This window comes from Myxine glutinosa, chromosome 8 (genome assembly GCF_964187855.1).
Source record: "Myxine glutinosa chromosome 8, kmMyxGlut1.1, whole genome shotgun sequence".
Lineage (NCBI taxonomy): Eukaryota > Metazoa > Chordata > Myxini > Myxiniformes > Myxinidae > Myxine > Myxine glutinosa.
This window is the reverse complement of record NC_136268.1, coordinates 128,079,631-128,092,394: the sequence shown is the minus strand read 5'-3', so window position 1 is coordinate 128,092,394 and position 12,764 is coordinate 128,079,631. Positions and strand designations below refer to the sequence as shown.

Here is a 12,764-nt window from a genome sequence, read left to right as displayed (position 1 = left end):
TGTTTTTCTTCACATCACAATGTTTTATTTTCATCCTGTTTCATTTCAAACAATTGTTTAAAAAAAAATACTTATGATATAATTTACGATAATCCACAACAGCATATTACGTCAGTCTTACTGACCATGTGCTATCCTCGAGATTCAATCTCTCTATCTGTTGCTCAAACTTGGCAGAGTTTTTTTTTTTTTTTTTACTGTGCTTTCTGGCTGCACTCTCCAGTTCAAACATCTGCTTGCATTATGGAATTATTTTTCCACAGAGATCAAGGATAATACAGTTTCCTAAACAATAAAACAAATTGTCAAGGGAAACCAATATCACGGAAGGGAAAGAGAAAGATGGAACTTTGTTTGTATTTTGATAGAAAGAGATTGTGGACACTAATTTGATTTCGATTGTAGTTAGTTACAGCTAGTAGGAGTTGATAAGTCTTCTTGTGAAAAGAAGACTGAAAAATATCACCTTTATGGTTTGTTGCATATCCAGGAAATAGTAAAATATCCGAATTCACAGGCAACGAAACTTTTTAATCAATAGAAAGTACAATAAACTTACAATTATTTCATTTACAATCAAATAGATTGGTAAACTGATTAACATAAAGTTGAGGATAAAAATAATTCCAATCTGCTAAAGCAACATTTTAATTCAAGGAGCCTGCTGCTTGTTTGTGCCAATTGTTTAAAAAAAAATACTGTTTCGTCACCTTTTCCCACAAACTCATGTGTCAGAGTTGTTTTTAGTACAAAGAGTGTGCCTGCTAACTACAGGTTCAATTGCAATAAGCAACCTTAATTTGTTTTCACTGCACATCATTGATCTGTTTCTAATGATGGCTTTCCATTTATTTTGCTTCTTTCGTTGAACCCATCAATATTTGAACCCAAACAGAACCAGGAGATTCAGCTCCACACTCACCAAGTGATCTCAGGACATCAGACATTACTACGCAGAGCTTCCGTGTTAGCTGGAGTCCAGCAACAGGTTCTGTGGATCGTTACCAGGTTACTTATCATCCTGCATCGGAGAGCAAAGCCAACGCCGTCTCGGTCAGTCAACATCAATATCCATCCGCCGTCACTATATTAGTGACGTCCAGGAAGCATGAGGAATACTTAAAGATTTAAACATGAATGTTCAAATGCTTATAATGGAGTCCAATATCTTTATAATTTACCTGTTAATGTTATTTTTATCACTTAGGTTGTCCTGGTCATCCTTCATGTCTAAACCCAGAGCTCATGATGCATTGAAACCCAGTTCAAGTCTTGTGTACTATATGTACTTACACAAGTGTAGACCAATGCCCTAGTCATTTATGTTAATGTGTAAATGCCCTGTTGTCCTCAATTTTATTTGGTCTGTCTCAGATTTATGTCCAAGCCCCTCAATGGGTCTGAGATCTCTGTAAGAATAATAAAATTGGTTAGTGAGGGGTTTAAATAAATACAGTGCCTTCAAAAAGTATTTACACCCCTTGACTTTTTCACATTTTGTTTTGTTACAGCCTGAATTAAAAATTGGTTTAATTGAGATGTTTTTGGGTCACTGGTCTACACAAAATACCCCATAATGTGAAAGTGGGATTTAAAAAAAGATATTTTTTCAAAGTAATTAAAAATTTTAAGCTGAAATGTGTTAAGTCAATAAATATTCAACTCCTTTGCTACGACACTCCAAATTGAGCTAAGGTGCATCCAATTTCCTATGATCATGCTTGAGATGTGTCTACAGTTTGATTGGAGTCCACCTATGGCCAATTCAATTCATTGGACATGGTTTAGAAAGAAACACACCTTTCAATAGAAGGTCTCACAGTTGACAGTGCATGTCAGAGCAGAAACTCCACCACGAAGTCCAAGGAACTGGCTGTGGAACCAGTGGAATGTGGAAGAAGGATTATGTGGAGGCATAGTTCTGGGGAAGGGTATAGAACAATTTCTAGATTGTTGGAGAGCACAGTGAGCTTCATCATTAGGAAATGGAAAGAACATGGAACTATCCAGATGCTTCCCAGAGCTGGCCATCTGACAACACTGAGCAACCAGGCAAGAAGGACCTTGGTCAGGGAGGTGACCAAGAACCCAATCAGGGCAGGAAGGTTCCTTGGCTGAGATGAGAGAACCTGCCAGAAAGACAACAGTCTCTGTAGCACTTTACAAATCTCGGCTTTATGGGAGAGTGGCCAGATGGAAGTCATTCCTGAGAAAAAGGCAAATGACAGCCTGCCTGGAGTTTGCAAAAAGGCACGTGAAAGACTGAGAGCATGAGGCAAAATATTCTGTGGTCTGATGAGTTGAAAATTGAACTCTTTAGCCTGAATGCAAAGTGTTACGTTTGATGGAAACAGAGCACAGCTCATCACCCTATCTCACACCATCCCTACGATGAAGTAAGGCGGTGGCAGCAGCATGCTATGGGGATGCTATTTATAGGCAGAGACTGTGAGATGTGTAAGGATAAAGGGAACGATTAATGGAGCCAAATACAGGCAAATCCTTCATGAAACCTGCTTCAAAGTGCAAAATACCTTAGCATACATAGACTATGGTGAACATTTACTTTCCAACAGGACAATGACTCCAAGCATACATACAGCAAATCTCAGACTTGAATCCCATTGAGAATATGTGGAAAGGCCTGAAGACTGCCGTTCACCGACACTCCCCATCCAACTTGACAGAGCTTGATCAAATCTGCAAGGAAGAATTGGAGAAACTCCCCAAATCCAGATGTGCAAAGCTAATAGACATATCCAAGAAGGCTCAAATCTGAAATCGCTGCCAAAGACACTTCTTCCAAGTATTGACTCCGGTGGCTGAATACTTCTGTAAATTAGATATTTCTGTATTTCATTTTCAATAAACCTGTAAAAATTTCTAAAGATGTGCTTTCACTTTTCCATTATGGGATATTTTGTGTCGATCGGTGACAAACAATTGAAATTTAATCCATTTTAAATTCAGGCTGTAACACAAAAAATGTGAAGAGGTCAAGAGGTGTGAATATTTTCTGAAGGCACTGTGCAGCTGTACCTGATCTGTACTTTCTTGCTTCTTATACAGTTGACTTTTTATTCTCTTTTGCATACTATACGAATTGAATTTGTTTTCTTTTTTTAAATTGTAGGATAAATAAAACACACCTGCTATATGTTCATCTATTCACCAACACACACAGCAATTATAATTCCTTTCCATTAATTCATCATCCCAAGATGCATGATGTTTTAACTTTGGAACTCTCATATAATTTGATGTCGTAATACATTATTATTGTTGTGATTATTTTTTATTAACATTATTATCAGTCTCGCCCTGAAGGAGATGTGAGACAATTGCAATGCCCCTGTCTGTCAGTGTGTGTGTGCGTGTGTGTGTGTGTGTGTGTGTGTGTGTGTGTGTGTGTGTGTGTGTGCGTGTGCATGCGCGTGTGTGTGTGTGTGTGTGTGTGTGGTGGTTGTGTGTGTGTGTAGTGTGGTGGTGGTGGGGTGGTTGTGTGTGTGTGTGTGTGTGTGTGTGTGTGTGCGTGTGCGTGCTTGTGTGTGTGTGCGCGCTTGTGTGTGTGCGTGTGTCCATCCGTGTCTATATTTTCGCTTTAAAAATGTTTTCCTCTGTAACCGCTTGTCCGATTGATGCAAAAAGTTAAACATCTGAGGGACTCCCCAAGGAAAATAGTTTATTGCTAATTGTGACATCATAGGTCACATGATATGGCAATCATGTTGGATTAAAGGAAAAATCATCATTTTTCCTTTCTTCCAATATGGTTTGGGCATCATTTTCTCTGAAACTGCTCAACGAAAAAAGTTGAAACTTGTCAAATGTCATCAACTCCCCATGCGGTATATAGGGTCATAACGAGTATGTCATCAGTGAAGTGGTATTCCAGACATAATGGTTGAATTGCAATCTTTATCTGAGAAATGTGAAACTTCATATGTCTGATCTATGACCTGATGTGAGTGAAGAATTAAATTTATGGCGTTCATAACCCATTCCAAGAAAATGTCACATAATTAAGGTGTATGGGTGATACAGGTATATGGGCCATAATAGCAGTGGGCCCAGTTAACGATGGTATTTTTGTAGAGAATGAACATGCGAGGTGAGACTGTGCACTGTATGAGTGCCATTCTAGTTTGTTATTATTAGTTGGGCACATAGCAACACAAATGTATTGCGGAAGTGTGAAAAACATTACCAATTCGAAACGTGAAAAGGACCTGGAAGATTAGATTGAGATCTAAGATTGAAAAATTTACTCCAGTACAAAAGGTCTCAAATTGGAGAAACATGGAATAATGAAGCATGTTGAGGGAGTTCTTCCTGACGAAGTGGACTGCATGCAGAAGGCTAATCATGAAATTATTGTTATTAATATTATCTATTATATAATACCAAGTCGGGTTTTTTTTGAGCAAATCGTTTACATGCCTGCCAATTGACTTCATGTCCGCAGTTTGGGCAATACATTAACCACGTTATGGACTTTGACAAGTTGATATCCATTTATTGATTCTCCCTTTTTTCATGTTTTAGCCAATTTATAAAAACGTACATTCCTGTATGCCTGCCATTCCTTTCGACGTCCGACCGACCGCTCTCCCATGCTTGGATGATTCCTGAATAATACTTTTTTTTTAAACCTTTTTAATGACAAAATTTACATTTCATATGCTTATTGTGTGTGGGCCATCTAACTCTGTAGTCCAGACAAGCGAGAATGAAAAATGGTTTATACACCTCCTCCAATCCAAACTCGCAATAATCCACGTCCAACCGATCTCTCTCCCATGCCTGCATAATTTTACATGGGAATAAAAGACATATAAAAATAATTAACCGTTTTTGTGACAGTTAGTTTTAATATCACATCATTTGTAGTGACAAATCGTTTATTTTACCACAGCCTACCTTTAGATACTTCTGAGTGAGTATTTTTTTTTATAGTTAGTACTTTTTGTGACATGTTGTGTACACTCACTTTTTTCCTTTAACTGATGTTTTTAAACGTGGATTTTTCCACGCGTATTGCTCGTCACTCTTATTATAATGATTATTCAAACCAATTTTATGTCCTCTGCAGTGTGAAAATGTTTCAAGCTGCAATTGCAAAACTTGGTATAGAGTTAATAAAAAATTTTTTTAGTTGACCCTGATGGTCTTCATTTTTGAATTCGATCTTTACTGACCTTTCGACCGCTTACCTTTTGAATTGTAAAAATTTGATTTCAAACGTTTGGGGTCGGCAATGAAACCACTTAACCTACCGTAAATAAATCGTAAGCTCTTCCACGAGCCTTGACCTTGTAAACAAAAAAAAATCAACTCGTATAAACCCATTGGACATCTGAAGTGAGAATATACTTTCAGGTACCATTCTGCAGTTTACGCTTGAAAGCTTAAATGTTATTGTCCCCAATACGATAATCTCTCGTCACTATAATTTTTGTTTTTATTATTTATATTATTATTTTTATTATGATTATTATGGTTTCTCTATTTTGGTATTGCATTTCTTTATATGTTCTTTGTTGCTTTCCCCTTAGATGGTGGTAGACCATTCTACTACTAGTGTGGTGTTACCTCAACTGAATCCAAAAACACAATACTCTGTTTATGTCACTGCTGAGTCCAGTTCTGGGTCCAGTCAGCCTCTCACTGGCCAGGAAACCACATGTGAGTCTGCTTGTTGCATGCCAAAATGAACAAAATAGTCAGCAACAATAACATGCTATTTTTAATCCCTTGTAATATTATATTTTAATAGAGTTAATAAATTGTAGTTGTCTCAAGATTATTTTTAAGTTTTGCAAGAAACTGAGGATATTTTATTGATGTTTTCTAAGTGTCATATTATTGCACACTAAATAACAATACAATAGTGAATGAAAACCCCACCAAGTAAAGCTACATTCAAAGTACACCACCCTCATGCCAAATATATAAAAAAAACATATCCTCCAGTGTGCGGCAATGCCAGGGTGCCTTCAGCATATCACCTCTATATCTCAGAAACCGCTCCATGGAAAAAATTGAAGCATGGCTCATTGTAAAGAACTTTGCATTGGGAATAAGTGTTGTTAACGATGATGTCATTGGTGCTTTAATTATGACGTCATAATTCTACAAGTACAATGCTTAGTCCAGTTTGAAATTTCTTGAGCGTAATCTACAGAACAATTTTTTTAGAGAATGCAAATTTATGATGTCATTGCTCACGTGGGCTGGCAGCCATATTCGATCAAATAAAATAAAAAAAACCTTCAAAAACAGTAGAGTTGGCTCACTCCAAGTTGACTGCGTGGGGTAAGTATTCTATGAATACCATCCAATTCATTCATGTGTTACAACTTTCATTAAATTTGATACATTATATACATTATTGTTGTTTCTTAATAAATTGGCTAACAGCATACCTAAACCACCAGTAGTGTTTCATCCGAATCTAACTTTTTGAAAATCAATTATTTAATTAATCAAAAAAAATTAATCGAATAATTGATTTATCAATAAATCAAAACATACCCTGAAATTTATCAATAAAGCCAAATCACTTGGTCACTGTCATGTCCAAATATCAGCTTCCTAGCTTAAAAGGTGCCAGGGATATTGCCCAGATGAGAAAGAAATAAGTACTTACCAGTAATAAATTGGTAACAATTAAATAATTGATCAATTCATTGACTAATAAAAAAACAAAAACTGTTTTTGCCCAAGAACGTGCTCAATATTGTGCCCAAATTTCAGCTTCCTAGTTCATAGGATAGCTGAGATATCACCCGGGAAAACAAACAAACAAGAAAACAAACAAACAAACGGAGTGAAAACTGAGTACTCCTTTTCGGTGCGCATCATCGCGGGTCTTTGGCACCCGGCAATGATGTCATGCAGCACCTGGAGATGGAATAGGTAAGGAATGGTGTATAATAGTCAGCATACTTTTGTTATCATTATTATTGTTGTTATTTTTGTCTCGATTCAATGTAGTTCTCCTTTTAAAGTAGTTGTGAGGAATAAAATTGAGAAGGGGTGGAGGAAGTGTTGGCATTTACTCTTTAACATGGAACATTATTTACATTCTTTGTGTCAGCGAATAAAAACCATGCCTGCAAACTTGCTGTTATATAATAATTTAATTCGAGTGGCGTGCCATTACATAATAGCATGAGTTAAGAAGTTTCTCTCTTAAAATAATTTCCTCCTGACCATGAAGCAAAACTCAGCAGAATGTTTGGCTTTTTTCTACGTAATTTCAATGCAGTATTGCACTTTTTCTCTTCCCAGTTGTGGACTGAGATTCCTGACGTCATCAGAACAAAATTCACATTTTTGGCTCAGAATTGTTTTGAAAATGGAGGGAAGATTTTTTTTGAAACCATTTTATCTGATCGTGTTTCTTTTTTAATAAATGAGCATTTAGTTCGTGGTCTGCAGTAAGCTCCAGATTGCTGTACAATAACAAACGATAATATCTGTTTCATAAACCAATGGCGTTGCAGTACCCTGGACAAATTCTAAATTCCTAATTGCAGTGATGTTCAGAAGGTACTGCATCAGCATCATCAGTCACACCCTCAGAAATAACACAACCAGCAGACAGGTGCTCCACATGCAGAAATGAGTCTGCTATCAGGAAAGAACATCATGGAAAAGAATACTCTTCCAACAAGCCCCGAATCCAAACTCCTGCACGAACGTGCAGGTAGTATTGCGTCGGCGGCACAGCCATCCCCTCAGTAATGATGCAACCATGTCCCAAAATTAATTATTTAATCCTTGTTCAACATGCACAGGTTCAATAAGAATAAATCATATATCGATACTTGGTAAAATGTCATTATTTGCAACAATTTCAAATAATTCTGATAATGACCTCTAACTTCTGCTGTTCTTTAACCCTTCCAGTGCCATTGTCGAAAATATCCAATGGCCGAACATTTGATGTAACACCCACCAGCATGCGTGTCAAATGGAGCATGGGTCCAGGCGCCAGTTCTTATCACGTCACTTACTCGCCATTTCTCCCAGATGGCCGCTATGGAAAAGAGAGGGAAGTAAGTGCACAACGAACTAGATTTAAACTCTCTTCACAAATCCATTTAAGGTAAGTACATGCAGAATGCTTTCAAAGACGACACTATAAACAGGATAAAGTTATTATAGCAGCATTTGAACTGATATATATATATATATTTTTAATGTGTTTCCAACAAGATTGCAACAATATTATAATTGAGTTATCTTCCTTGAGCTTTCTCTAATTAATTTTTCCTGTTTGACATTCCCATCTGAGCACTACGACACCAACAACAAAAATATGTACTCGTAGTCTTGTTGAGTGCAGACCAACTGCCTTGTTGTTACTAATATATGACTCGTTGAAACTGATGCTTTGATTGCTTCATTGCTTCACATTTTGTCATTTATTAATCAAGAAATTTCTCTGCAAACTCTATTTAACCCTGTCTGAAACGGTTTCATTCATCTACAGTTTCCCTGATTATCTTACCAGTAAAGGAAACAATATTGGGAGCTTTGGAATATAATGGCCACCAATTTTGCAATCGGATTCATTGTTAATCACTGTTAGAAACGCTTTCATTGGCTTACAATTTATTATGATTATCTTACCAGTAAAGGAAACAATATTGGGAGCTTTGGAATATAATGGCCACCAATTTTGCAATCGGATTCATTGTTAATCACTGTTAGAAACGCTTTCATTGGCTTACAATTTATTAAAACTTGGGATTATTAGATTTTTTTTCCGATGTTCCTTTCGCAACTAAGATTCACAAAAATTGGGTTGGACTGTTAGGGCCAAATTTATGAAAGTCGTTTAAGAGTTTTATGTGTAGAATCGCTAATTGTGTGATGATCACCGTTCAAAATTAATCGCCTATCGCTGAAGAGTGTTTATCTAATGCGTGATTAAAAGTGCATCATTTCATTTGGATGTTGGAGATATGGGCGATGTTTCACGTGCTAATCGGCTGTTTATATGCTCACAACTAAACAGATGTTAATCGCCCTTTGTAAATTGCTATTTAAACGGGCAATTAGCTCTGTGGTACAGATATTTTTTGTCAGCATTTAAGAATAAGGTGTGTTAGCAAGACGCACACTAGACGCCTTTCATAAATTCGGCCCTTAGTGTTTCCAGCTGAGCCCCTGGATCACAATCCAGCTGAACCCAGGTTTAAAACGTGTATATGTATGTATGTATGTATATCACCGTATACATACATACATACTCGTATATCACCTTTATCTATCAATATTGTTGAAATGAAGATCAAATAGCTGTATGTTGAAATATGTTGAAAAAGTCAAAACTGTACATGGGGTGTACTTACTTTTTCACGTGACTGTATATATATATGTATATATATATATATATATATATCATATGTGTTTCCAGTTCTACTAATGTCCTTGTTATTCATGTAAAAAGTACACTGGGGTTTTACTGATCTATTTTTCCTGCATGTGTTTATGTAGGTGCTACTCTAAACATTACACCATAAAAAAAAAAACTTGGTGTGATGAATTGTTTCAACGAGAAATATCCACTCTCAAGGAGCTGGAAGAGGGTGGTGGTGTGAATAAGTGGGGAAAATTGATTTTGTGTCTGTGGTTAGCAATACCACTGGCAGGTGTCAGTAAACAACTTGTATTGCACCACGTTTATAGGCAAGATTTCACAAGTCGTCTCCCCATCCTCTTATTGGGAGGGGGTTATTTTGACCCTGGGTACCACCAGCACAACGGCAAGATTTGGTGTAAATCGACCACCCCATTTTGAATTATATACGGTTCCGACATACATACATACATACATACATACATACATACATACATACATTTGCTGAACTTTTGTATTATTTATGCTTTGGGATGCCATAATCCGTTTCTTCGTTTTAAGTGGATCATGGATTCACAAACATTTTCTTGAACATTTATGACTGCATTGAAAAGATAAACACAAGTCAACTCATCCAAACTCTCTCTTCCTCATATGTGGCGACTTCAACTGTCATCAATCATCATGCCAGCTGGCTGGGTCTGGGTTCCTCTCTCACCAGCCATGGCACCTCAGCAAAGGACTTCTGCGACTCATTGGGACTGACAAAATCTGTCAATTTCCCGACCCGGATCTCAGTCAATGGAGTATCTTCTCTTCTAGACTTGGTTATGACAAACTTCTCTGCAAATGTCTGCTACTCTTCTTCTGCTCCAATCGGTTCTTCTGATCATGTGCATGTTAAAGTGGATATCTCTCTGGCCATTCTCAGAGAGCCTCCTCAGCGCCGACGAGTCTGGCATTTCACTCAGGCAAACTGGCATGGTCAGCAAGCAGCCATCAATCATCTGTACTGGTCTCCCATCTCTATTGCCTCTGATATCAATTCTTCCTGGGAATTCTTCCAAAGCAAACTGCTCTCTTTCATGCACAGATGTATCCCATCTCGTCTTCAGTTGTCTTACCCTTCCTCATGTCCATGGTACACTGAATCTTTTGGTGAGGCAGTTGCCCTGAAACAACTTGCCTTTGCCTCTTGGAAGGCAAATCCAACTGATGGCAATCTCAGTACCTTCCACCAAGCTCGGAACAAGTGTGTGTCTACCCTCAGGAATGCCAGGAAGCACTATCTCTCCACACTCAAGAATGAACTCTCTTATCTGTCCCCCTCTTCCTCCAAATCCTGGTGGTGTCTGGTCAAATCCGTTTCTGGTGTTTGTTCCCCCTCCATCCCCTCCCTTACCTCAAATGACTACACAGTTGACACCGCACGTGACAAAGCCGAATGCCTCAACTCTGGGTTTGCCTCAAAATCTTGTGTCTGAAACCCATCTCTCTCTGCTCCCACCTTACCCAGTCGAATCCAACTGCTCCTGGACTCTGTGTCCTTCTCTCCTGACAAGGTGGAGAAGTTTTTGTCAAACCTCGACTCTGATTCTGCAACTGGACCAGACGGCATCAGCCCACGGGTCCTAAAATCCTGCTCTGCCGCTCTATCTCACCCTCTCTCTGTTCTTTTCACCCTCTCTTTTGCTCACGGTCATCTGCCAGCATCTTGGAAATCAGCAAACATTACTGCTTTTACACAAAAAAGGTGCAAAAACAGATCCTTGCAACTACAGACCAATCAGCCTGCTCCGAATTATCAGCAAAGTCATGGAATCCATCATTGCTTCGGATATCAAATCCTTCCTCTTCTCCAATGGCTTGATCTCCGTCCATCAATTTGGGTTCAGACCAGGTCATTCTACTCTGGACATGTTGCTTCTGCTGTCTCAACAATGGATGGAGGTCCTCAATGCCAAACAGAAAATCAGAGCTGTCTCCCTTGACATATCATGTGCCTTCGATAAGGTGTGGCCCCAAGCTCTGCTCACCAAACTCTCCTCCTATGGCATCCATGGAAATCTCCACGCATGGCTTGTGGACTTCCTCTCCGGTCATAGTCAACGTGTGGCCTTGAATGGATTTCTCTCATCTCCCCTTCCTGTTCAGGCTGGAGTTCCCCAAGGTAGTGTTCTGGGCCCTGTGGTTTTTCTGGTCTTCATCAATGATCTCTCTGACTCTCTGGAAAATCCTCTCTATCTTCATGCTGATGACTCCACTCTCTGCCGCTGCATTCCTGATCCCTCAGATCGGCAGTCTGCAGCCTCCTCACTCTCTGCAGACCTGGACAAAATCACAGACTGGTGAAACAAGTGGAACATGTCTTTCAATCCTGACAAATCTCACACTCTTACTATGTCTCTCTGAAAAGACTGACTGGAAAACCCTCCCATCTACTTTCTCAACAATCCTCTCCAAGAAGTTCTGTCGCTCAAGCTTTTGGGTCTCACTATCTGCCATGATCTTTCTTGGGAAAACCACATTTCCAAGCTGGCCTCCAAAGTCAGGCACCGACTGGGCATCCTCCGTCGTGCGAAGTCCTTCCTTGGCACACCTGAGCTCCTCACCACATTCAAGGCTTTCATCCGCAGCTCAATGGAATAATGTTCCCTACTCTGGGCCGGTGCTCCTGCCTCACACCTAGCTCGGCCTCACGCTGTTGAAACCAAAGCTTTCAGAATCATTGGATTCTCCTGCGATGAAGATAACTCCGAGGGCCTTTCACTCACTCATCGCAGGCAGGTTGGTGGTGTTTCTGTCTTCTACCGACTCCTCTCCGGCCTTGCTCCCCCAGCTCTCTCTGTGCTCTGTCCCCCAATTATTCCTACAGGTCGCACAAGATCTGCCAGCAACCCTCTTATGGTTAAACTGCCAAAATCTGGGCTCTCTGCTCACATTCACTCTTCTATTCCCCTTTTCTCCCACCTCTGGAACAAACTCCCCCACTCTCCCTTCAATCCCACTCCTCCCTCCAAGTCTTTAAAACAGCTGTTCACCACCATCTCTTATCTTCCCCCATCCAAAACCTTGATCTTTTCTACCCCTGCTAATTCACCCCAGATACACTTTTTTGAAATTCCAACTTCTTTCCTGGAATTCCGGCCTTGCTCCCCCAGCTCTCTCTGGGCTCTGTCCCCCAAATATTCCTACAGGTCGCACAAGATCTGCCTGCAACCCTCTTATGGTTAAACTGCCAAAATCAAGACTCTCTGCTCACCTTCACTCCTTCATTCCTCTTTTCTCCCGCCTCTGGAACAAACTCCCTCACTCTCTTCAATCCCACTCATCCCTTCATGTCTTTAAAACGGCTGTTCACCACCATCTCTTATCTTCCCCAATCCAAAAC

At 39.4% G+C, this 12,764-nt stretch overlaps 1 protein-coding gene across 2 annotated transcripts in view; it reads left to right on the top strand.

Moving 5' to 3' along the window:
- The window catches only part of LOC137432912 (collagen alpha-1(XII) chain), a 305,761-nt gene that overhangs the window by 127,257 nt on the left and 165,740 nt on the right, over positions 1-12,764 (top strand). For both annotated transcript variants that reach the window (XM_078783725.1, XM_078783726.1), the window contains exons 12-14: positions 896-1,053; positions 5,556-5,685; positions 7,915-8,063. In XM_078783725.1, coding sequence (XP_078639851.1) covers positions 896-1,053; positions 5,556-5,685; positions 7,915-8,063 — 437 coding nt within the window. The remainder of the gene's footprint in view (positions 1-895; positions 1,054-5,555; positions 5,686-7,914; positions 8,064-12,764) is intronic.